Source organism: Phyllostomus discolor, chromosome X, assembly GCF_004126475.2.
Source record: "Phyllostomus discolor isolate MPI-MPIP mPhyDis1 chromosome X, mPhyDis1.pri.v3, whole genome shotgun sequence".
Lineage (NCBI taxonomy): Eukaryota > Metazoa > Chordata > Mammalia > Chiroptera > Phyllostomidae > Phyllostomus > Phyllostomus discolor.
Window position 1 is genome coordinate 42799528 of NC_050198.1, and position 26741 is coordinate 42826268.

General features: G+C 40.7%; 1 protein-coding gene across 2 annotated transcripts in view; it reads left to right on the forward strand.

Annotated features, from left to right (window-relative positions):
• The window catches only part of IDS (iduronate 2-sulfatase), a 34752-nt gene extending 10123 nt beyond the window's left edge, over nt 1–24629 (forward strand). Inside the window, exons 7-9 of one of the 2 annotated variants that reach the window (XM_028523046.2) lie at nt 5450–5576; nt 10409–10582; nt 22182–24629. In XM_028523046.2, coding sequence (XP_028378847.1) covers nt 5450–5576; nt 10409–10582; nt 22182–22678 — 798 coding nt within the window. In that variant the 3' untranslated portion in view covers nt 22679–24629. The remainder of the gene's footprint in view (nt 1–5449; nt 5577–10408; nt 10583–22181) is intronic. The other variant, XM_028523047.2, reaches the window with a different exon arrangement.
• Nucleotides 24630–26741: the final 2112 nt, after the last annotated feature.

The following is a 26741-nucleotide window of genomic DNA, read 5'->3' on the forward strand; positions in this document are numbered from 1 at the left end:
TAAGAAACCTCTCTGTGTAAGACATCTTGCAAAGTGCTGGGGTTGGGGTACTCTGGAGGCATTTAGGACATGGAAAGTGCTGGATGGGTACAGTCTCCCAGTCAGTGTCTCCACTTCCAAAGAAAGGGGCATCTGGAGATTTGGTGACTCACTGGATGTGGGCACAGGGGTGGGGAAGAGTCCTGGATGTTCATTACTAACTCATGGAGGATGCTATTTAATTTAGGCAACAGTTCATCAGTTATTGGGTGGTGGGCAACTCCTGTGCAGCCTAGAACATTCAGTTTTCTGGTACTTGCAGGTCCCATCTGAGGGAAAGCCAACATAGGCACATACCACTCTCAGGGGGTAACTTGGTGAGTAGGGTCTTGGTGCAGATGGAGCGGGGGACCAACATAGCCACTTCTATCCAGCTGCAATGTGTGGTTTCCCTTTGCCATGATGTGGGGGTGGAGCAGACATGGAGTTAAAGTCCTCACATTGACTCATCAGTTACCGTCTCTCTGGATTGCAGAAGACATGCTGACCAATGGCATTTCTGGAATATTCCACATTACCATGTGAATACTCCTGCAGGCAGTCTACAGTAGAAGGAAGAGGGCTGTGCTTTCAAAATGTGATTTCTGGACCACATGCATCAGAATCACCACGAGGGTTTATTAGAAGTTCAGAGTCCTGAACCTACTCATACATAGGGAACTTGAAGCTGGAGGTGGAGGCCAAGAACCTGCATTTCCATAAAAAGCACAGGGCTGACACTTATGTACAAAAAAGTTTGAGAACCGCTGCTATAGGGTATAGTTCACAACAAAACATAATGTACAGGTATCTCTTGCTGCTCACATAGTTTGCTCCTGAGTTTGGGTGGTGAGGGATGTGTTTCTGACATCTATTTTATTCCTGAGTTTCAGATGGCAGTGATGAGAGTTTGGAAAGCAGTGGATTCATCAATTTGTTTGGTTCCTAATTTCCATTTGTAGGGATTCTGATAGTGAGGTTGCTTGAATTGTAGCTCTGAGGCTGCACTTGATACCTTCTTAGTGATGGACACTTAAAATGACTTTCTAAAATGGGCTGTATGCCAGGAAGGGTGCTCAGCATTTTATGTGTGTTCTTTATTTTGGTCTCCATGGGAACCTAATGAGGTGTCAACTATCTCTGCTGTCTAGGTGAGGAAATTAAAGACAGGGAGGTGTGGTGACTTGCCCCAGATCACACAGCTAGTGATAAGGGAGTGTGTAATGTCAAAACCCCATGGTTTATTTTGTTGGTTCCAAATAGTCTGGGTTCAAATTTCTGTTTTACCCCATACCAGCTGCATGACCTCTGTCAAGTCATTTTACCTGTTGGAATGTTAGATCTCTTACCTGTTAAATAGAAACTAGATGAAGAAAAGTTTTCTCTGAGAACATCTACTTTGGAGGTATTCAGTGAGAACTATAGTGAACATGTGAAAGCATCTAGGACAGTGTCAGCTGCCTGGTGAGGGCTCCTTCAAAGTTTTCTTGTCCTTCATCCATTGGTGGTATTGCTGCCCAGTTGCACACAGAGTTGAAAGCATGACCCAGAGGACCTCCCTGGAATGCTCATGTGCTGTTCCCTGTCCCACATGTACTTGGAATGGGGATCCTTCTCACCATCTTCTTGCAGTTTTGGAGGTCTCTGCCCAAAGCCCATCTCATTCCACTCCTGAGCCTTTCAGTCCTATACCCTCTTTACCCCCAGCCTTTTGACTAAGCTTTGTGTGAGCCAGACACTTTAGGGCCACACCTGGGAGTTTGTCATCTCCCAGGCCTGCTCCTCTTTTGTTACCACCTGACCACTGTCTCCCTTACCCCATGCCCTCATTTGCCACACAGTTCTCTTGGATTGTCAGTATGTGGATTCCTATTCTCCCACAGTAACTAGGTCCTTTTGGGCTTCGCTCATTCCCTAAATAGCTCATGCCCCATGGAAGGTCACTTATTTTTTGTCAGCACCTCAGCTCTTGTCTATTTATCTTTGCCCTACCTGCAGTACCCTAATCATGGGATAGTTCAGCCACCACCTCTGCTCTCAAGCCTGAATCTTAAGGGAATCCATGTAGCCATGAGGCAGAGACACCCATTCTCAGCTTCCAGTTCCAGCAGTCCTGTGTGTCTCAGCTCCCTTCAACCCCTTAGGCCTCTCTGCCCCCCATTCTCCTCTGCCCGGTCTCTCAGTGATTACTGCACTTCCTGTTTCAGAAATGGAGTCTGGTGGACAGTCTGAGAGAGGGGAGTGCACAAGACAGATGTGAGTATACATACAGGCTGTGCCCCTTGCCAGCTTTGTGTCTCTAGGCAAGTTAATGAACTTCTTTGAGCCTCTGAGTTCTCCTGTGTAATATGGGAATGGTAATGCTCACCTTAAAGGGTATTTGAGAGGATTAGATGGTACCCATCAGATGTGTGGAAAATAGTGCTATTAATAGTCTCCCTCACCAGTAGCCAGAATCATGTGTACATGTGTGCTGGACTAGTGGCCTTCTCCCTAGTCTTGTAAGAAAAGCAGCAGGGACTTGACTTCTCCCCAGTGCCTTTCCCCTTTACATCTACAGGCAATGTCTCCTCTCCTCATCAGCTTGTATAGCTGCTTGTATCCATCCCATCTTCAAAAGTCCTGCCTCCCTTGCCCTTGCCTGTTAGTTCTCCCTTCCTATTTTTTTCACCTGCCCTTCAAGGAATGATGAGTGAAATGTGGTCTGTTCTGGCTGTGTCTGTGCCCTCACTGTCTGTCCATTCTTGATATACCTCTGTGGAGTCTTCTGCCTCTGCAACCCACTAAAGAGTTCTCTTACCTGGGTCAGCACTAACTTTGTTGGCAAATAAAATCTGTCTTGTGGATGTGACCTTCCCTGAGTTTCTGCTGCTTCCTCACTGTTGACCATTGCCACCCTTTTTGGAAATGTCCACATCCTGGAGTACTTCAGTTCCCATGGCAAACCACTTTTCCTGCATCTGCCACTCAGGAGTGCTGTGCCCCAAGATAATTCCCAGGGACCCCACTGTCTCCTTTCTGCCCCTCCTCCCCAGCCAGGCTCAAGTGAACCCTGCTGAACTAATCCTCCAGTGCTGGTTTTGCTTTCCATTTTCGGACATGTCTGTCCTTTTGTCTACAAGAGTCACTGCCCAGGGTGACCTCAGGGCGTTAGGCCCCACATGGCCACACTCTTGCTCTTGCTTTTCTCTCTCTTCTCCCTCCTTTTGTGCCACCCCATGCCACTGAATCATGCCACCAGCTGAATAAGAAACCTAGAGTCACCCTTGGAGTCCTCATCTCCTTACCGCACTTGCCCCCTCCCCTTCCCCACTCCTATCTGATTTCCCTAATTCTTCTCAACTCTATATTCAACTCTTGCTTCTTCACCATGTCTTCCTTGACCACTACAGTGGGTCTGGGTGTTACTTGTTTAACAGATATCTATTGAGACCTTCTTGTGTGCCGAACACTAATATAGTGTCATTTTCCCTTGAGTCCCTGGAATCTGCTCTGGGCTATTGCCTGAAGACTCATGCTGATCTGTAGCCCTGACCACATTGCCTCTTCACACTGAACAGCTTCAGTGCCTTCCTTGGTCTCCAGCATGGGACTTCTACTCCTTGGATGGACCCACCAGGTCTGGATCATCTGGCCCTGACCTGCCTTTTCAGCATCCTCCCTGACCTGGTTGGCCCTTTTGTTTCATTCTCCAGCCACAGCAGCCAGCTCACTGACCCCAAACACACTCTGCTCTGGTGACTGTGTCCCATCTTATCCTTTGAAGCAACTCTTACACTAAATTGTCTGACTGCCAGCACCCCTTTCAAATGCTTACTCCTCTGTGAAGTCTTCCTTGATTTCCCAAAGCTGACTTGAGGGCTCATTCTCCTATGTCATACCTGGGCCCCACCAGTAATGTGCATTTTCTTGTCTGCAAGCTGGTATCTTCATTGGACAGGTGACTTGTTAAGAGTAAGGACCACATCTGCTCCTTTCCCTATCTCCAGGGCCCAGTATAGGAAGGAGGGCATATTCTTGAATAGGACACAGCCGTCCTCATAGGTGTCTTTGATCCCCAGGAGGATTAAAGTTCCCCAAGTTACAGACTGAAGGCCTTTATCTAGTAGAACAGTGAAGTAGGCTGGAGTTCCGCATAATCCTCCTAGAAGGTTGTTAGATGAATATCTGTCATCTTTACCTCATGGAGAGAATGGGTGAGTCTCATGTTTGTGTTCAGCTGGCAGTTAAAAAAGAAGCCAGCTGTCCAGCTAATAAGATGGTGTAAGCTGTGGCTGCTCTGATATGTCAGTGGCCCCTTTTTTCTCAAACTTGTTTGGGGAGGGGGTTCATCTTTTTCTTTAATATTTGTGAACAAGGCTGGGAGGGAGACATTTCAGAAGGGGCCATGGCTGTTTTACATCAGTGCTTGGCCTGGATGCTCCCAAAGTCCCTCTTGCTTGGGTTTAGAGACCATGGAGGGTGTGCTACTCTCTTGTCCCTCCATTGCTCTCCTGTCAGCTGCAAATTTGTTAGGAATGAGCCTCACATGACAGCTGGAGTCCATGAGGATAAGCAGTTGCTGTCTTCTGCTGGATTAGACAGTGGTCAGAGGAAAGGGCCATATACTGATGTTGTTATAAGTTGAATTGTGTCCCTCAAGAAGACATGTTGAAGTCCTGACCCCCAGTAGCTCAGAATATGACCTTATTTGAAACTAGGTTTGTTATAGATATAACAAGTTAAGATGAGGTTCTACTGAAGTAGGGTGGGCCCTGATTCAATCTGACTGGTGTCTTTATGAGATGAGGAGAGAAGGGAAGGATTGCATGTGAAGACAGAGGCAGAGATTGGAGCACTACAGCTGCAATGCAAGTTATGCCAAGCGCTGCTGCCACCACCAGAAGCTGGGAGAGGCAAGACCCTCCCCTTGAACTATCAGAGAGAGAATAGCTCTGTGGACACCCTGATTTCAGACTTCTGGCCTCCACAACTAGGAGAGGACACATTTCTGTTGTTTTAAGCCCCCCACTCTGTCATCCTTTGTTATAGCAGCAACAGGAATTGGATACAGCTTTATGGTATCTTTGACATGACTTCAACCGAGTTTAGAGGGACTGATGGATAAGTTTCTGTGTACATGGTCTTCTTCTGGGACCTATAAAAATATGTAAAGGAGACAGAAAGAAATAGTAAGTAGCATATCCATCAGCTGTACCCTAAATGAAAGCTGATCCTCTTAAGAAAGAATCTTACTTATAGACCTACAGATTTTGCTTTGACTATGGGGAGATGGGATGTAGATGGTAGAGAAATGAACATCATGTTGTGGCTGAGAAAATCAAAGGCATCAGCAGAGGAGTGGTGTTTGGGCAGGATGTTGAGGTGAACACTGTATGCTACAGGAACTTAAATCACAGTCACTCTCATTATTATTATTTTTAATTCGTAGAGGAAAATACGCCAGAGCTACTTTGCCTCTGTTTCCTACTTGGATACACAGGTTGGCCACCTTTTGAGTGCTTTGGATGATTTTCATCTGGCCAACAGCACTATTGTTGCATTTACCTCAGATCATGGTAAGTGTTCTGAAGTGTCCTGGTGAGTCACTCAAAGTCTCTGAACTTTTTTTGTAAATGTGCTTTTCTAGATTGCCTTAAACATAGGCATGTTCTGTGTTGGGAATCAGTAGTGCCCTGAGTGTGGTGTCTTAGGAGGAATTTATGATCTCCTTCTTAGTCCTAGGACCTCTCTCCATGTCTCTGTGGGTCAGTGGAGCACTTTTCCACTTTTGTCTACCTTCATAGAACACACCCCACTCCCTCAGGCTATCGCTACACCATTGTTCATGTCCATGGGTTGTACATATAAGTTTGTTGGCTACTCCATTTCCTGTACTGTACTTTACATCCCCATGGCTATTCTGTAACTACCTATTCATACCTTCTTAATCCCCTCACCACTTCACCCATTCCCCCATACACCCCTCCCATTTGGCAACCATAAAAATGCTCTCCATATCCATGATTCTGTTTCTGTTCTTATTTGCTTAGATTCAATTATTTGTTTTTTTTTTCAATTCAATTGTTGATAGATATGTATTTATTGCCATTTTATTATTCATAGTTTTGATCTTTTTCCTAACGAAGTTCCCTTAACATTTCATATAATAATGGTTTGGTAATGATGTACTCCTATGGTTTTTTCTTGTTTGGGTAGCTCTTTATCTGTCCTTGGATTCTAAATGATGTCTTTGCTGGGTAGAGCAATCTTGGCTATAGGTCCCTGCTGCATGACTCTGAATATTTCTTGCCAATCCCTTCTAGCCTGTGAAGTTTCTTTGGAGAAATCAGCTGACAGTCTTATGATAACTCCCTTGTAGGTAACTAACTTCTTTTTCCTTGCTTCTTTAAATATTCTTTCTTTATCTTTAACCTTTGGCATTTTAATTATGATTTGTGTTGGAGTGGGCCTCTTTGCATCCATCTTGTTTCAGATTCTCTATGCTTCCTTGACTTGCATGTGTATTTCTTTCACCAAAGTAGGGAAGTTTTCTTTCATTATTTTTTCAAGTAGATTTCCAATTTCTTGCTCTTTCTCTTCTCCTTCTGGCACCCCTATGATGCAAATGTTGTACTTCTTGAAGTTATCCCAGAGGTGGCTTATACTATCATCATTTTTTGGATTCCTTTTTCTTCTTGTTGTTCTGATTGGTTGTGTTTTGCTTCCTTACGTTCCAAATCATTGACTTGATTCTCAGCTTTATCCACTGTACTGTTGTTTCCTTGGAAAATGTTATTTCAATTAGTGTATTCTTCATTTCTGACTGGGTCTTTTTTATGCTGCTGAGGTCCTCACTTAGTTCCTTGAGCAACCTTATAACTATTGTTTTGAACTGTGCATGCAATAGATTTCTTATCTCCATTTTGTGCAGTTCTTTTCCTGGCATGTTGATTTGTTCTTTCATTTGGGCCATGTTTCTTTATCTCCTCATTTCAGTAGCCCCCATGTATTTGTTTCTATGTATTAGGTAGAGCTGCTATGACTCCCTGTCTTGGTAGTATGGCCTAATGTAGTAGATGTTCTATAGGGTCCAGTGGCACAGCCTACTCTATCACCCAAGCTGGGTACTTGAGGTATGCCTTTCATGTGGGCTGAATATACCCTCCTCTTGTAGTTTAGCCTTGATTACTGTTGGCAGATCAATGGGAGGGATTTACTCATTCCAGTTAGCTGCAAGGACTGACTGTGACCACTGACCACCAACCTCTGCCCACCATGGAGGATCAGCTAGACAGGGGCAGGGTGGTAGTACTCCAATGTGGTCTGTAGCTGTCACTGGGTGCACAGGCTCTGGGGTTTCCTGGGTGGTACAGGCCAAGGTCCACCCCCACCTGTGTTCTGCCTGGGGACACCCTGCCTGAACTATAAAGCCATCTGAGATGGCTGCTTCTTCTGCTGGGGTTGGAGATTCCAAAGGAAAGCCAACCTGTGAATCTAGGCTGACTGGTGCTAGTGCCATGCCTAGGGCCACTTAGCAAGGGGAATGGGCCTGCGGGCTTACTATTGCTTGCTTGATAGAATTTAGGAAGCTGTGAAGCATGAGCTAAGTCTGGACATTCATATGGAAATGTCATAGTTAACAGTGTGGGTGGGCCCATAAATTGGGTGGGATGGAGTCTCAGGGTATCTCTATGGTGGGGCGAATAGTGTTAACTAGGTTGATGGCATCTCACATAAAGCAACTACTTGCCAGCTCTGTGGCTCTGTTGGAGGAGGGCTCAGAAAAGGGACAATAACATTTCCCTACCTTTCTGTCTGGGAGAAAGCTGTCCCCCAACTCCTGCATTGATGCCAGTCACTTCAGTGCCTTCTTTTATGCCTCTGGTGCCTTTCAAGCTGCTACCTCAGTGCTGGAGCTCAGAGGGAGTGGGTCTAAGTCTGTATGTGAGATCTTTAAGGGGAAGTGCTTGGGACTCCAAAAGTTTCTTTAGCCCCCACTTTTTGGGGGGACCTAGAAGTTTTGGGGACTTACCTTCCCAGCAGTGGAACCTCGGGCTGCGGGGCTTGGTGTGGGGCTGGGACTTCTTGTTTCTAAGATATCCCTCCCTAATATTTATCCACCACACATGGATGTGGGAACAACCTGTTCCATGTCTGTGTGCCTCATTCCAGTCTGGATGGATGTGGTTTCTTTAATTCTGCTATTGTCAGACTTCAATTAAACTTGATTTCTGATGGTTCTGCGTAATGGTTGTTCTATATTTTAGTTGTAATTTTTAAAAAAGATTTTATTTATTTATTTTTAGAGGGGAAGGGAGGGTGAAAGAGAGGGAGAGAAACCTAAAGGTGTCCTTGCATCTCGTGTACCTCCAACTGGGGACCTGACCCGCATCCCAGGCATGTGCCCTGACTGGGAATTGAACCAATGACCCTTTGGTTCACAGGCTGGCTCTCAATACACTGAGCCACAGCAGCCAGGGCTTAGTTGTAATTTTGATGTGGCTGTGCGAAGAGGCAAGCCATGTCTGCCTATGCTACTACCTTGACCGGAAGTTGTAACCACCTTTTCTAATTTAGACGGTTGGAAGACTTTTTGTTGGTCTTAGGAGGATCCAGAACATTCCTGATTGAACTCAATAAGGCCTTCAGATCTGCCTCCACCCTTCCACCCTAGCCCTGCTGTCTTTTCTGCCAAGAGCCTGGGTTCACAACTGTCATCTCTTCTAAGGCAGTTTCTAACTTTTTTCAAAAAGGGAAATATCTTTTTTTAAAAAATTATTTTTAATTTGAAAAAAATTAAACATGCATAGGAGAAGAAGATAAACAACAACTTACTAGTCTTGATCTTCCTGGCCCCATGTATCCACTCATGGAAGTCTTGTTTATTTCATCCTCCTCTACACCCCCACTCCCAAATTGTTTTGAAGCAAATTTAAGGTTGTTCATTTTTCTGAACAGTGTCATACCATTATCATACCTAGCACCAGGAAGACAATTGTTTAATATCATATAATGTAAAACACAACAATATTAGAACATAACATGTACTCATCATAAAAACAAAAAAAGGATAATAGAGTGTAACATATAGGGCCAGGGCACCCTGACCTTTTATTCCACCTGCCCCTGCCTAGAGCTAACTGGCACTGATGGATCATGGGGCATCTGCCAGCCTTTATGCATATGCCTGTGGCTATGGGTTATGTGTGCATATGTATATAATACACTAGTAATGAACAAGGTAGGGTTGATTGTGCTATGTGTACTGTTTTATTCCCTAGTTTGTTTTTTATGACTTAACAATGTCATATACAGTTTTCTGTGTCATTTCTCACAGACATACCTTATGCCTTATAAAGGCCTGTTTCAGTATATATGGAAGTGTCATAATTTTCACTCTTTCCCTAATGATCTGCTATCCACTTCTGACCTTTCTCTCAGTGCCCAGTTTCTTCTTATAGTGCTAACACAGCCTACTGTACCCCATGAGAATAAGGCCCACTTGTAAGCTCTCTTTGCTTGGCAGCTGCTGTTGATTACAAATGGCTCTTCTCAAAGAGCTCTCCTTGGATTTCCTATATCTGAGTTCTAAAACCTTCTCAAATCTACACATAACAGCTTTTTGTGGCTTTCTTGTTTTGTAACACAAAATACTTAATGTATGATTTTTGTCTTTTATAGTCTTTCATATGAAAAAGAGTACTCAAACTTAAAAAGATTGGAAATTTCCAACTGGGGGATTTCAAATTATCTTTTTCAAGGCATGTTTTTAATCAGGGTTAAGTGTAGTTTTTAATCAAGGTTAAGGATTTGGAATCAAAAGTTATATTTTTTAGGTCTATGGTGTGTCTTAAAAGTTGGACAAGCTGCCCTTATCTTTTTTTTTTTTAAATTTAAGTGATTGTGTCACAGTTTTACAGCTTATTTCTTGGTGGTACACCCTCCAAAAAAAAAGTGAAAACCAGAGTTGTGAAACTTGAGTCAAGATAGGTAGGCACAGGATAAGGCAGTGGTGACACTACAGCTATTGGGGTCCCTGTCCAGTCAAGAACAAGCCTATCTAAGCAGGGGAGGTGGGCCTGTGGGTTGGGGAGAGCAGTGGTCCCTTGGAGCCCTACCTAAACGTATATTGCTAGTTGTTTCCTAAAAGAAGATATTTTAGTTTGGGAATTTAATATTTTTTCTTTTTAAATATTTCCTCATTCAAGATAAGTGTTTAACTTCAAATAAAGTAATATTTAGGTGAAATCACCCATTTGTGCTGATTGTAGAGGAAAATTTCTTGTTGGTGAAGAGTTTTTGCTTCCTCTGATTTTTAATAATAACAGGAATTAAAATGATATCTAAAATGAGTAAGTTGTAATGTGATTATTTTATTTTCTGTCATTCTGTGCTTTTTATGAACCAGGGTGGTCTCTAGGTGAACATGGAGAATGGGCCAAATACAGCAATTTTGATGTCGCTACTCATGTGCCCCTGATGTTCTATGTTCCCAGAAGGACAGCTCTGCTTCCAGAGGCAGGCAAGAAGCTTTTCCCTTATATCGACCCTTTTGATCCTGCCTCAGAATTGATGGAACCAGGTATATAGTATGCTAAAGTGATATTGCTTGGCAGTAATAGCTTCTTTAGTTTATATAAATCACTTAACCAAATCATAGCCTAGGGGCTTACCCAGTCCACCTTCCTGCCCAATGTTGGTATTTCTATACACATTTCTTGGGTACTTTCCATGCTCTGGGTCGGGGGAGTGGCACAGTTGCAGCTGACAACTATGACCCCTGTTCTTGAGGAGCCATGGATGGCAGGGATGGTTGGAGTCAGAGGAGCAGGAGGCATTCCCAGGATTGAGAGGGCTCTCAAAGAGGAGACAGACAACAACAGCCTACTCCAGAGCTCATATGAAGCGGGTAGCAGACTCAGCTAGGGCAGAGGCTGTCCCTACTAACCCTCAATGATGAGTACAAGTCCATTACCTACATACATCTGGCAGAGACTTGGCCCTTTGTGAGACAGACAGACATTTGCCATATCTGATGAGAGTCAGCTCATCATTCTAGTGAACCACTAGATCTGTAACATTACCAGGTGATTCTCCCTCTGCCCTCCCTAACAGTGGAGGTCAAGTTAACTTAGACTTCCAGGTTTAGTCCTTTCAAGCTTTGAAAACAACATAATATTTTTTTTTCTTTAGGCCAAAACCCTCAATCTAGCTGTTCTTAAGATAGTGTGATACCCATGGTTATCCTGGTCTCTGTCTTCCAAAATGTTCCAGTTTGAGAAAGCACTTCCAGAAATGTCCTTTGGGCATGATCCCCTCCCTGCTGTAAGGGTGACCTGGATGGTTTTGTTGTTAGTTTTCTTCTGACTTGATCTGCTCAGTGCAGAAATGAGGCATGCAGTTTAGACAACATTTGCTGCGTTCCGAGGGCTTTTTTTCTATGAAATCTGCTAAAGCAGGTCGCCCCCTTTCTGGAGTTCTGCATTTAATCCATCTCTAACATCTACATTGTGTGCTTTCTTTTGATTCCTGTTTAAAATTTTCCTGGCTTTGGACCATTGTTCTGGCTTTCTGGATCTTTCCAAGTTTGCTTTCTACTGCCTAATTTCATTTTCTGTACATTTACTTTTTATGTTCTGCTTTTATGCTCTGCATTATTTCATGTCATTGATAAAAAATGTTAAAAGTTTAAAGGCATGATTATAGCCCTTTGTTTACTTGGAAAAGTCTTCTGAGAGGTTCAGAATCTTTTTTTGAAACTTGTTCAGAAATGTTTGGCCACTCATAAATTCATACACTGTCATCCGTTTTATTCCCAAATTTCTCTCTAGTCTATATCTGTTCTCTAAACTTGGAACTTGGGTTTCTGGCTGCCTGTCTACCTAGACATCTCACAAGCCTAAAGCTGAACTTCTGACCTTTTACCTCAAGCCTTTCCTTTAATAGTCTTCCTCTTCTCAGGAAATTGTAGTAGTCTCCCAGGCCAAAAATCATGGAGTCATTTGTACCCATCCTTCTCTCATATTCCATATGTGATATTCAGTGCATCGACAAGACTGTCACTCTCCATTCAGAATCTGTCCATAACATTTCTCACCACTTCACTGCTGCCATTGTGGACCACACTGCCACCATTTCTTGGTGGATTACTACAACAGCTTGTTAAGGTCTCCTGAGTATGCCCTTGATCCCCTACAGTTTTTCTTCCTCACAGTAGCTAAAGTGATTATTTTAAAATCCAAGTCATGTTGTGTTAGAGCCCTGCTCTGGAGCTTCCTATATTCTCCTGTATTAATCTGAATAAAAGTCCTTATCATGGCCAACAAGACCTGATGAGATGTGGGTCCTCATTATCCTTCTTTTTTTTTTAAAGTATTGTTTATTCTATTACAGTTGTCCATTTTTTCTCCGTTATTCCTCCACTTCCCAGCCTACCCCCAACACTTACGTTCAATCTCTACACAATTGTCCATGTCATGGGTCATTCATACAAGTTCTTTGACTAATCCCTTCCCTTTCTTTCCACCATTCCCCAGTTCCCCTCTTTTCTCTAGCAACTGTCAGTATCTTCCATGTTCCCATGTCTCTGGTTCTGTTTTGCTCATTAATTATTGTGTTGATTAGATTACTTTTATAAGTGAGATCATGTGATATTTGTCTTTCACTGACTGGCTTATTTCACTCAGCACAATAGTCTCCAGTTTCATCCCTGCTGTCAAAAAGGGTAGGAATTCCTTCCTTTTTATAATATATTTTATTGATTATGCTGTTATAGTTGTCCCATTTCTTTCTCCCCTTAATTCCTCTCCACCCTGCAGCCCCTCTCCCACCAGCATTCCCTCTGCCTTAGTTCATGTCCATAGGTCATACATATAAATTCTTTGGCTTCTCCATTTCCTACACTATTCTTAACCTCCCTCCCCCTGTCCATTTTTTACCTACTATTTATGTTTCTTATTCCGTCTACATTTTCTCATATTCTCCCCACTCCTCCTCCCCGCTGACAGGCCTCCATGTGATCTCCATTTCTCTGGTTCTGTTCCTGTTCTAGTTTGTTTGCTTAGTTTGTTATTGTTTTTGTTTTATTTAGGTTCAGTTGTTGATAATTGTGAGTTTGTTGTCATTTTACTGTTCATAGTTTTGATCATCTTCTTTTTCTTAGATAAGTCCCTTTAACATTTCAATAAGGGCTTGGTGATGATGAAGTCCTTTAACTTGACCTTATCTGGGAAGCACTTTGTCTGCCCTTCAATTCTAAATGATAGCTTTGCTGGATAGAGTCATCTTGGATGTAGGTCCTTGCCTTTCATGACTTTATATACTCCTTTCCAGCCCCTTCTTACCTTTAAGGTTTCTTTTGGGAAATCAGCTGATAGTCTTATGGGCGCTCCTTGGTAGGAAACTGTCTCATTTTCTCTTGATGCTTTTAAGATACTTGGGTAATGTAATTATGATGTGCCTTGGCGTGTGCTTCCTTGTGTCCAACTTCTTTGGGACTCTCTGAGCTTCCTGGACTTCCCCGAAGTCTATTTCCTTTGATGGATTTGGGAAATTCTTCTTTATAATTTTTTCAAATAAGTTTTCAATTTCTTGCTTTTCCTCTTCTCCTTCTGGCACTCCTATGATTCAGATGTTGGAATATTTAAAGTTGTCTTGGAGGTTCCTAAGCCTCTCCTCATATTTTTGAATTCTTGTTTCTTCATTCTGTTTCAGTTGAATGTTTTTTTCTTCCTTCTGCTCTGAATCATTGATTTGAATTCCAGTTTTCTTCTGGTAACTGTTGGTTCCCTGTACATGTTGCTTTATTTCACTTTGCATAGTCTTCACTTCTTACTCTATTTTGCAACCATACTCAACCATTTCTGTTAGCATTCTGATTACCAGTGTTTTGAACTCTGTATCTGGTAGGTTGCCTATCTCTTCATCACTTAGTTCTGTTTTTGGAGTTTTGAACTGTTCTTTCATTTGGACCATATTTCTGTATATCAGCACATCTGTTACATTCTAATGGGTGGAGTCTTTGGTATTCACCAGGGCAGGGCAAACCACATAGCTGTGTTGTGGCACTGTATGTGGGAGAGGGGTCCTAGAGGGAATAATGTTGCATGCTCAGCTGAGCTGGCTTTCAGTCATTTCCCTGGTGTCCCACAAAGAAATTGGTCTCTTATAGTGCTGATTTCTGGGTGGGTGCTTTTGTGTATGTTCTAGGATCCTGTGGGTCTCTCCAACAAACTCTGCTGTGAGGCTGGGAGTTTCTCCTGCCACTGCAATTCCCACAAGTTTTTACAGCCTGAGATTTTGAGGCTTTATTTCCCTGTGCTGGAACCCTGGGTTGTGTAGCCTGTCTTGCTTCCCAGTTGTTCCTCCCAGTTTATCCACATGTGAATATGTGACCACCTAGTCTGCCAACCGTCTCCTTACCCACCAGCTCTCCCTGCCACTGACTTGCAACACATCCTCTCTGTCCAAGCTGCCCATTTCCACCCCTCCTAGCAGTCTGAATGAATATTTCTTCTTTAACTTCTTGATTGTTGGACTTTGATACAGTTGGACTTTCTGGCAGTTCTAGTTATTTTTGTTTTTAATTTGTTGTTATCCTTCTTTTGGTTGTGCGAGAAGGCAAAATATATCTACCTACGCCTCCCTCTTGGCCAGAAGTCCTCCTTCTCTCTTTCTGCTGCATACTATACCATTGTGTAATATACCACAGTTTTTAATGCATTCATTTACTGATGGGCACTAAGGCTGTTTCCAACATTGGCTATTGTTTATAGTGCTGCGATGAACATGGGGGTGCATAAGTTCTTTTGAATTGATGTTTCAGGATTCTTAGGGTATGTTCCCAGCAATAGAATCACTGGGTCAAAAGACAGTTCCATTTTTAATTTTTTGAGGAAATTCCACACTATTTTCCATAGTGGTTGCACCAGTCTGCATTCCCACCAACAGTGCACTAGGGTTCCCTTCTCTGTACATCCTTGCCAGCACTGTTGATTGTTGATTTATTGATGATAACCATTCTGACAGGTGTGAGCTCATATCTCACTGTGACTTTAATCTGCATCTCTCTAATGGCTAGTGATGTTGAGCATCGTTTTATATATCTATGGCCCCTTTGTATGTCCTCCAAGGAGAAATGTCTATTCAGCTCCTTTGCCAGTTTTAAATTGGATTGCTTGTCTTCCTGGTTTTGAGTCATTTCAGTTCTTTATGTATTTTGGAGATTAAACCCTTATCTGATGTATCATTGGCAAATATGTTCTGTGATACAATGGATTCCCTTTTTATTTTGATGGCAGTTTTTTTTTTAGCCATGCAGAAGCTTTGTAATTTTATGTAGGCCCATTTATTTATTTTTTCCCTTATTTCTCTTGCCTTAGGAGATATATTGGCAAAAATATTGCTTTCTGGCACATCTGAACTTTTACTGCCTATGTTTCCAGTAGGAGTGTTATGGTATTATGACATATATTTAAGTTTTTTATCCATTTTGAATTTATTCTGATGTATCGTAAAATGTACCAGAATAGTGTGATTTCATTTCCTTTGGCATGTATCAGACCACTTCGCCCAACACCATTTATTGTAGAGACTATTTTTACTCCTTAGTATGCTCATGCCACTTTGTCAAATATTAATTGACCAAAGAAACATAGGTTTATTTCCGGACTCTCTTTTCTTTTCCATTGATCTATATGTATGTTCTTATGCCAGTACCAGACTATTTTTTAAACTGATTTTATTGTTCTTCAATTACACTTATCTGTATTTACTCCCCACCACTCCCCCCAACCCCAGCCAAACTCTTTTCCATCCCTTCCTTCCACTCCCCCTTGGTTTTGTCCATGTGTCCTTTATACTCATCCCTCAAAACCCTTCCCCCTTTCCTCCATTATCCCCTCCCATCTACTCTCTGGTTACTGTGAGATAGTTCTTAATTTCAATATCTCTGGTTATATTTTGCTTGCTTTTTTCTTTTGTTGATTAGATCAGTTAAAGGTAACATCATATAGTATTTGTCCCTCACTGCCTGGCTTGTTTCATTTACCGTAATGATTTCCAGTTCCATCCATGTAGTTGCAAAGGGGAAGAGCTCCTTCTTTCCCTCTGCTGGGTAGTATTCCATTGTGTAAATGTACCATAGTATTTTGATCCATTCATTTACTGATGGGCACTTAGGTTGCTTCCAGCACTTGGCTATTGTAAAGTGTGCTGCTATGAACACTGGAGTGCACACGTTCTTTTGGACTGGTGTTTCAGGATTCTTAGGATGTAATCCTAGCAGTGGAATTTCCAGATAAAAAGGCAGTTCCATTTTTAGTTTTCTGAGGAAATTAAATACTGTTTTCCACAGTGGCAGCACCAAGAATATACTAGGGCTCCCTTTTCCCCACAGTCTCTCCAACACTTGTTTGTTGATTTGATTATGATGGCATTCTGACCTGTGTGAAGTGGTATCTCATAGTGGTTTTAATTTGCATCCCTCTGATGGTTAGCGAAGCTGAGCATTTTTTCATATGTTTCTCAGCCCTCTGTCCTCCTTGGAGAAGTGTCTCGTGAAGTCTTTTGCCCATTTTTTAATTAGCTTGTTTTCTTCCTTGAGTGGAGTCGTGTGAGTTCTTCATATATTTTAGAGATCAAACCCTTGTCTGAGATGTCATTGGTAAACATGTTTTCCCATATAGTTGGTTCTCTTTTCATTTAAATACTCTTTTCTTTAGCCATGCAGAGGCTTTGTAATTTGATGGGGTCCAATTTGTTTATTGTATCCTTTATGTCCCTTGCTCTAGGAGACATATTGGTGAAAATACTACCACGTGGAATGCCTAACATTTTCCTGCCTATGTTTTCCTCTAGGATTTTAATGGTGTCACAACTTAAATTGAAATCTTTTATCCACCTTGAATTTATTTTTGTGTATGGTATAAGCTGGTGCTCAAATTTCAGTTTTTTGCAGGTAGCTGTCCAGATCTCCCAACACCATTTGTTGAAGAGGCTATTTTTACCCCATTTTATGCTTCTGCTCCCTTTGTTGAATATTAATTGACCACAGAGAATTGAGTTTATTTCTGGGCTCTTTGTTCTGTTCCATTGGTCTATGTGTCTGTTCTTATGCTAGTACCAGGCTGTTTTGATTACAGTGGCCTTGTAATACAGTTGATATCAGGTATTGTGATCCCTGTTACTTTGTTCTTCTTTCTCAAAATTGCTGCAGCTATCCAGGGTGATTTATGATTCCATATAAATTTTTTAAATGCTTGTTCTATATCTGTGAAATATGTCACTGGTGCTTTAATAGGGATTGCGCTGGATGTTTAAATTGTTTTGGGTAGTTTGGACAGTTTGATGATGTTAACTCTTTCAGTCCATTAGCAGTGTATATGTTTCCATTTGTTTGTGTCACCCTTTTTTTAATATTTTATTTATTTATTTTTAGAGAGGGAAGGGAAGGAGATAGAGAGAGAAACATCAATGTGCGGTTGCTGGGAGTCATGGCCTGCAACCCAGGCATGTACCCTGACTGGGAATCGAACCTGTGACACTTTGGTTCAGAGCCCACGCTCAATTCACTGAGCTATGCCAGCCAGGGCTGTTTGTGTCATCCTTAATTTCTTTCTTTAGTGTTGTATAGTTTTCTGAGTACAGGTCTTTTACCTCCTTCATTAGGTTTATTCCTAGGTACTTTATTTTTCTTGTCGCTATATCAAATGGGATTTTATTCCTGTTTTCTGCTTCTGCTGTTTCATTGTTGGTATATAAAAATGCCTTTGATTTCTGAATATTGACTTTGTACCCAGTGTTTTGCCAAATTTATTTATTAGGTTGAGCAGTTTCTTGGTGGAATCTATAGGATTTTCTGTGTACGCTTTCATGTCATCTGCAAACAATGACAGTTTTGTTTCCTCTTTTCTAATATGGATGCCTTTTATTTATTTTTCTTGTCTGATTGCTTTGGCTAGGACTTCCCATACTGTGTTGAATAGAAGTGGTTAAAATGGACATCCTTGCCTTGTTCCTGATCTTTGTGAGAAAGCTCTAAGTTTTTGCCCATTGAGTATGATGTTGGCTGTAGGTCTCTCATATATGGCCTTTCTTATGTTGAGGAATGCTCCCTGTATTCCCACTTTGCTAAGTACTTTTATCATAAATGGATGCTGTACCTTATCAAATGTTTCTTTGAATGTATTGGTATGATTATGTGATTTTTGTCTTTGCTTTTGTTTATGTAATGTGTTACATTTATTGCTTTGTGAATATTGTACCGTCTTTGCATCCCTGAGATGAATCCCACTTGATCATGGTATATGATCTTTTTAATGTATTGCTGGATGCAGTTTGCCGATATTTTGTTTATGATCTTAGCATCTATGTTCATGAGCGACATTGGTCTGAAGTTTTGTTTCTTTCCTAAGCCTTTATCTGGTTTTGGGATTAGGATGATGCTGGCTTCATAAAAAGAGTTTGAGAGTCTTCCATGTTCTTGGATTTTTTGGAATAGTCTGTGAAGGATAGGGGTTATCTCATCCTTGAAGCGCTTTGTAAAATTGTCCCGCGAAACTGTCTAGTCCAGGGCTTTTGTGTCCTGGGAGTGTTTTGATTACTGCTGTGACTTCCTCAGCTGTTATTGGTCTGTTCAGGCTTTCAGCTTCTTCACTGAGTGTTGGAAGATTATACATTTCTAGGAGTTTGTCCATTTCACCTAGGTTTTCAAACTTTTAGGATATAGTTCATAGTAATTTCTTATAATTCTTTGTATTTCTGTGGTATTAGTTGTAATCTCTTCTCTTTCATGTCTGATTGTGCTTATTTTGATCCTCTCCTTTCTTTTCTTGATGAATCTGCTTAAAGTCTTGTCAATTTTTTTTATCTTTTCAAAGAACCAGCTCCTGGATTTATTGACCCTTAGAACTGTGCTTGTAGTGTCTATGGTGTTTAATTCTACTCTGGTCCTGGTTATTTCCTTCCTTCTACTTGCTCTGGGTTTTCTTGTTCCTCACATGCCAGTAGGTGTCGGGTTAGGTTGTTTATTTGAAATATTTTTATCTTTTTTAGGTAGGTCTGTATTGCTATGAACTTGCCTCTCAGGACTGCCTTTGCTGTGTCCCATAAGTTTTGGACTGTTGTGAGTTCATTTTCATTCATTTCCAGAAACGTTTTGATTACTTCTTTATTCTCATTTTTTACCCATTCATTGTTTAAAAGCATGCTATTCAATCTCCATGACTTTGAATGTTTTTGGGTTTTTTTTTTCCTTGTGATTGGTTTCTAGTTTCAGTCCCTTTTGGTCCAAGAAATTATTGATACAATCTCAATTTTCATGAATTTGTTGAGGCTTGTTTTGTGTCCTATTATGTGGTCTATCTTTAAAAATATTCCATGTGCATTTGAAAAGAATGTGTATTTTGCTTCTTTGGGATGAAATGTTCTATATATATCAGTTAAGTTTTTTTGATCTAGGATATTGTTGAATTCCACAACATCTTTGTTGATTTTTTTTTTATGAACTATCCATTTTTGACTTTAGGGTGTTGAAATACCCTACTATTATTGTGTTGTTGTCAATATCTTTCTTCAAGTCCTCCACAATTTTCAGTATGTATTTTTGTGCTCCTATGTTGGGTACATATATATACAATGTTTATGTCTTCTTGATGGATTCATCCTTTGAGTATTGTGAAGTGACATTCTGGGTCTCTTTTTATGGCTCTTTTTTTCAAGTCCGTTTTGTCTGATGTGAATATTACTACCCCGGTTTTTTTTTTCCTGTCCATTTGCTTGGAATATTTGTTTCTAGCCATTAACTTTCAGTCTATGTAGGTCTTTTGTTCTGAATTGGGTCTCTCATAGCCAGTATATGTATGTGTCATGCTTTCTTATCCATTCAGCTGTTCTATGTCTTTTGATTGGAGCATTTCATCCATTTACTTTTAAGGTTATTGTTGATGGTTACTTATTCATTACCATTTTTTTGTACCTGTGTTCCTCTCTCTCTCACTCTTCTTTTTCCCTTTTCTTAAAGCAGACCCTTTAGCACTTCTTGCAGAGCTGGTTTGGAGCATATATATTCCTTGAGGCTTCTTTGGTCTGGGAAGCTCATTACTTGACTTTCCATCTTAATTGAGAGCAAGGCTTAAGGGGTTTACCCCTTGCTGGGTAAAGTAGCCTTGGTTGCAGACCTCTGGTTCTCATTACTTGGAATATTTCTTGTCATTCTCTTCTAGCTTGGAGCATTTCCATTGAGAAGTCAGCTGCTATCCTTATTGGGGCTCTCTTTTTATGTTACTTCCTGTTTCCCCCTTGCTGCCTTTAAGATTCTCTGTCATGGATTTTGCCATTTTAATTATGATGTGTCTTGAAGTGGGCCTGTTTGGGTTCCTGTTGATTAGGACTCTCTGTTTCCTGGATTTGTGTGACTTTTTCTCTCATCAAATTAGGGAAGTTTTCCATCATTACTTTTTCAAACAGGTTTTCTATTCCTTTCTCTTCTTCTTCTCTTTCTGGTATCCCTATTATATGGATATTATTATGTTTCATGTTGTCCTGCATTTCCCTTAACCCCTCTTTGTTCTTTCTGAGTCTCTTTTCCTTATTTTATTCTTTCTGGGTGGTTTTTTTTTTTTTTTTTTGTACCTTGTCTTCCCGTTCGCTGACCTGGTCTTCTGCTTCATCAATCCTGGCTTTGATTCCCTTTACTGTGTTTTTCCTTTCACAAATTGTATTCTTCATTTCCTCTTGGCCCTTGTTGATAGTTTCTGTTTCCTTTTTCATGTTGATATAGTTTGCAGTGATTTCATTGTAGTTTCCCTGTAGTTTGTGGTAATTTTCAGTGAGCACATTGAGGTTCCTGATAACCTTTGCTTTGAACTCAATATCTGATAGTTATGTTGTCTCTATTTCATTTAGCATTCTTTCTGATGCTTCCTCCTTTCCTTTCATTTGGGGATTGTTTGCTTGTCTTCCCATTGTTTGTGAGATTCTTCTTGTTAGCCTCTGCTTCTTAATGTGATCTGTTCTGACTCCCCAGGGTTTATGGTGTGAACTTCTATGGCAGAAGATCTGTGAGATTCAGCAGTGCAGTCTACTTGATCTCCTGAGCTTGCTGGTCTTGGGTTGTCATTTATGTTGGCTCTCTGTGTGTCTATGGGTTTTCATCATTGTTGGGTCTTTCTTTGGTGAGTCCTTCCCTCCAGCTGGTTAACTGAGGGTCACTTCACCTACCACATCTTGTATTCTGTTGTGCAAGTGTAGACAAGTTGTGTTGAAGCTGTTTCTTCTGTGTGTATAAGATTTTGAGGCTTTTCTCTCACTCTTGTTCAGTTGTTTGTTCTGGGTAATTTCTCCACAGTTTAGTTGTAATTTCAGATTGGTCCTGGATTGAGGTTAGTGTGGCTTCCACTCCCTCCTTTACCTTCTTTTGTTGTTATGTGTTGGTGGTTCCTTTGTTGGTGGGTTTCCTCTTCCATCAGGTATACTGGTACTCAAAGCTCCTACCTACTCTGGGAACATAGTTTTTCCTGTCACCCCTTAGCGCCAGGTAGGCAGAGTGAGAGTGAGGCTTTACGTGGGAGCGGGTCACGTTATCTTTCTAACATTATCTTTTTACAAGTGTCCAGGCCAATTGTCTTGTGCAATGGCCCCAAGTTGGGAATTGTCTGATTGCTTCCTCATGACTAGATTCAGGGTAGATATTTTAAACACGTGTACTACTTGTGGGGTTGTTTGCTCCCATTGTATCAGATCAGGGGCACTTCCTGGCAGCCTGTGCCATTATTAGTGATGCCAGGTTTGATCACCTGTTTAAGGTGGTCATGTCAGCCAGGTCTTGCCATTGTAATGGTAACCTGCAGAATGTTACTATGAGACTTGGAATGTCATGTTCTTTAACGGACTTCTACCCGGTGGTTTGGGTTTCCATTGATGATCCTTGCTTGACTCAATTATAAACTGGTGGTTCCAAAATTTCAATAGTTTTTAAAAGTGCCAAGAGGCTGAGGGCACCTTCATTTTGCATCATGCTATTGGGCAAGGTGCTGAGTTGGCATTGTTTCTAAAGTTTTTATGCTAAAAATAAATGTTGTAAAAGAAAACTGTGGAGCCCTGATGGGCTCATTTATTCATTTTGCCTGGCTGTGGCAGGATTCTGTAATGTAACTCATTCTGTTGGGTCTTTTCCTCCTCAGGCCAGCAAGTTGTGGACCTCGTGGAACTTGTCTCTCTGTTTCCCACACTAACGGGACTCGCAGGATTGCACGTTCCACCTCGTTGCCCCATTCCCTCATTTCATGTGGAGCTGTGCCGAGAAGGCCAGAGCCTTCTGAAGCATTTTCGATTTCAGGACTTAGAAGAGGATCTGACACTCCATGATAATCCCCATGAGTCCATTGCCTATAGCCAGTACCCCCGACCTGCAGACTATCCTCAGTGGAATTCTGACAAGCCGAGTTTAAAAGATATAAAAGTCATGGGCTATTCCATACGCACAATAGACTATAGATATACTGTGTGGGTTGGCTTTAATCCCCATGAATTTCTAGCTAACTTTTCTGATGTCCATGCAGGGGAACTGTATTTTGTAGATTCTGACCCTTTCCAGGATCATAATATGTATAATGACTCCCAAGGTGGAGACCTTCAATCATTGATACCTTGGGTTGTGCCAACCACAAAGGGGGTATAATATATACATAGTGTGTGCTCCCTTGTGGCAGGTAACAAAAGGAGTTAAAGCTGGTTATTTTGTGATCACTCTTAATATCAGAAGAAATCCAAGGGGTATGCAATCAAAATGTGCATCAACAATTTGGCAAAAGAATATACTACAGCCAAATATTTTGATTTGGTCTTTATTAGTTTCTAATTGGTAATGGAACTGGGTCTGGGCTGAACCTTTTCTTTCCTTTTTTTTAAGAGTCATAGCTTATTTATTGAATGAATAAGTACAGATTGGTAAACTATAATTGTCATAACTTCAGATATCAAGACCATAATAGCCAAACAACACTATATTTAAGAAATACTTTAATTATTTGTGGAATTTAGTGCATTTCAAAAAGTAAGTATATATCAAATTAAATTTGACACTGAGTCCTGGTCTTTTGTTTATAATTTTATTTTTTGTCTTATTTAGCCCAATATATTAAAAGTATTATGTCCGTGGGCTATGAACCAAAGCATTGCAGGTTTGATTCCCAGTCAGGGCACATGCCTGGGTTTCAGGCCACGGCCCCCCAGCAACCGTACATTGATGTTTCTCTATCTCTCTCTTTCTCCTTCCCTTCCCTCTCTAAAAATAAATAAATAAAATCTTAAAAAAATAAAAAAAGTATTATGTCAATATGTAATATAGATTTGTTTTTAAAAGAAAATTAAATAATAATGCTAGATGCCAAGACCTTAAAATCTTTAATTTTTGTTTCTAAGAGTACAAAATTCAAAATCTAAAGATAAAATATATATGAAGTAATTAATGTGGGTTTCTATATCAAATAATAATGTTCAGTAAACTAGAGTCATAACATGAATGAGAAATTCAGTTACATTTTTTAGATATTTTTTGACCCAAATAATAATTTGTTAGTAAATAATATGACCCTTGAACCTAAAGGCCATGTATTAAAAGACATCATTGTTTACAATGGAAAACATTTAAAGACACTTGTATGCATGAGTCAAATCACTCACAACTTTATTAGTGTTCTCTTTCAGGGGTGTTTGGTTGCAGACATCCATTTATTCAGGAAACAAGAAATATCCTAATTAGTTACTGATTAAAGACAACATTAATTTTAGTAAATTTAAAATTATTTTGAGAATTGTGAAAACTCCATTAGTGTAATATCAGGTCATTTCTAATCCCCCAGAATGTAGTTCTGAAAATCAAAGTAACCAGAAAGGCAGATGGTAGTGATAAACTTAGCCTATGTCATCTTTAAAAGGATAGAATATTCTCAACTCATTTATAATAGGCTGCAGCTGATTAAATTATCAGTAGTTATCAGAAGAGTCAATCATTTTCTAAGTAAACATCAAATATAGTTTTAAATCAAAATGAATAATTTTTAGTATTTCTCTATGTGCAAATGCTTCATTGGTGAAACAAAATACAGCAAATTAGGTTAAGTTACTTCAGTATATTAAATGGTAACCAAAAAGGCAAGACATTACATTAAAATATTGCTTCAAATCAATAAAATTTCAAAAGTTTTTTCATGCTAAGTAATCTACAATAGAGGTATATATACTAACACAATGACCTTCTAAGCAATTAAGTGACTCAGTGTTCTGACAACAACAATTTCTACTTCAGGCATGAGGGCTTTATTCATCTCCCCCGATCCTGAAGCCTCTTTTTTTTGTGGAAGTCTCAGCTTACATGTAGATGACTTCCCTCAGTCTTTTCTTTTTCCTTCTTCATCCTCTTTATGGCTTTTATCACTTCCATTAAGATTTTTACAGTCCACTCTGTAAATTTCTCATGACATATTTTCAGTATATTTAGTTTTATCTCCTACTCCATAGTTATAGTAAGTTTTAACAGGGTTTTACTCCACATTCATTTGTTGCTCCTGTTAACTATAATACATACATCATTTTTTCTCACTTCATTTCTTGAAGCACAGTTTCATAATCAGAAATCCCCAAATTCTACTCTTGCTGAAGTCATAAGCTGAACTATGCCAGAAGAGAGTGAAGTGACATGTATATCGGATGTGCATCTGCCATTCTGTCAGTAATTTACCTGAATTACTAAAGCTACATCTGAGCCTGGGTCTACACAGGGTACTTTTACATATTGGTCTGCCTTTGCTGGAAGTGCTTCTGTCCTATCTTTGCTACATGAAGATGTAGCCTCAGAATGTTTCAGCTGTCCTTAGTTTATAGTTTTTCTTGGCCTCCCTTTGAAAATCTTGTTGGGAACTGCCCTGACTGGTATCAGAAGCTGAAACTCCTGCCTAGGCCTAGGCTAAGGGAACGCCCTTGGAACCATAAGCCAGCAAGGAGACAAAAGCTTATCTCCCTGGCAGGAATGCTGCTTCTGCTGCTTTATTCATAACTGAACCCCAAAAAGCTTGGTCAGTTAGCCAAAGACGGGTAAGATTCCCCACGGGGGGAATGACCTAAGACAGGCACGATCACTTTGGGAGGCCCCCCAAAAGAAGGACTTGGGGGGCTGCAGCAAAATGGGGTGATGGACCCTCGCTCCTCAGCTTTGACATAGCCTGAGTTCTCAATGTCTGGGAGAAAATCTCCTTATCTCTTGGTTGCCTTAGTTCCCTTGCTCCACCTAAGCCTGAAACAATGACAGGGTGGTGCAGCTCTGTGCTGAAAAGGGAGGATTCCCCGGGTGATCAGGCCTAAGAAAGAATATGTAAATTACTTTGAAACCTTCTTTGTTTAGAAAGCTCTCAGTTGAATGAGAAGGGCCCAAGGAGGAACTTAGTTTGTTCCTCAAAGTCTTACAGCTCTTTGACCCCGACTCAATAGACCTGCAGAGTTCCTTGTTTTCTATAGTTCCTTACTTCCCCCTGATAAGTACTGTACTTTACCTGAATTATTATGCAAAATGAGCCCAATAAAAGCAGGTATGGACAGTAAATCGGCACGCTCCCCACTGGGGGGGGTGGCCATTTCGTCTCTACTTCCCCACAGAAACTAGTTTGTCTCTGTGCATGTTTTTTCTCGCATGTTTTCGGCAAGCCATCTGCAGCGTTCTGTGGTCACTGCTGGCCGGTGACCCATGCAACAAAATATCTCCTTTTAGAAGCAAAGGCTGCATTTCACATTCAGTGGTATGCTCTTCTAAATCATCTTATGAGTTTTTTTTTTGTCGTTGTTTTTGATATTGAACCCAATTTAGAGCCACTTCTTGTTTTCCTTTTGCATTGGAAACACACATTGGAATGAACAGCCACTTCTGGTTTTCAGATATTAAACCTGATCATGTTCCTTAGTTTAGATAAACCACAACTTTGTTGTTTCACATACCTTTATTTCATCCCACTGAGCTGGACATCTCTTATTATTTATTCTCCAGACACTTTATTTGTAGAAAGATGCATTTTACTTGACCAGGGCTCATTTTATAGTTCAGTTGAAACCAGAACAAGTATTTCCAGAAATTTTCAATGGTCCTAATTCAGTGGCTCACAAATATGAGAGCACATCAGAGAACTACCTGAAGGGCTTGTTAAAATCCAGTGTGCTTGGGTCTGCCCATAAAGGTTCTGATTCAGTGTGTCTGGGTGAGGCCACTAGGCACATATATGACTATTTAATTTTAAATTATTAAAATGAAACATTTCAAAAGCAGAATCTCAACTGCATTCACCATATTTCAAGTACTTGATAGCCACATGTGGTTGGTTAGTGGCTACCATGTTGGACAACACAGATGTAGAACCTTTTTGTCATGACAGAAATTTGACTGAATGGAGCTGCTCTAGATTAACTGAATTTGAGCTGTATCTACCTGGTTGTTGGCAAGTTCCTCCTGTGCATTGATTCCCTGCCCTATGTTTTCTTGCAAAGCCATGTCCACACATGAGTGAAGTATGTTTAAACATAGCATAGGGAGTTCACTCTGGTAATTGGCCTTTTTCTCTACTCCCATGGTCATCACCTCAGCCCTTCTTACCTTTTTCCCAAGTAGTTTACCTGCCCTTCTTCTTTCCTCCCTCATCCCTAAAGAATCCCAGTGTCTTCCTGAAATCCCTCTTTGATCCTGTCCTTTGAGAACACCA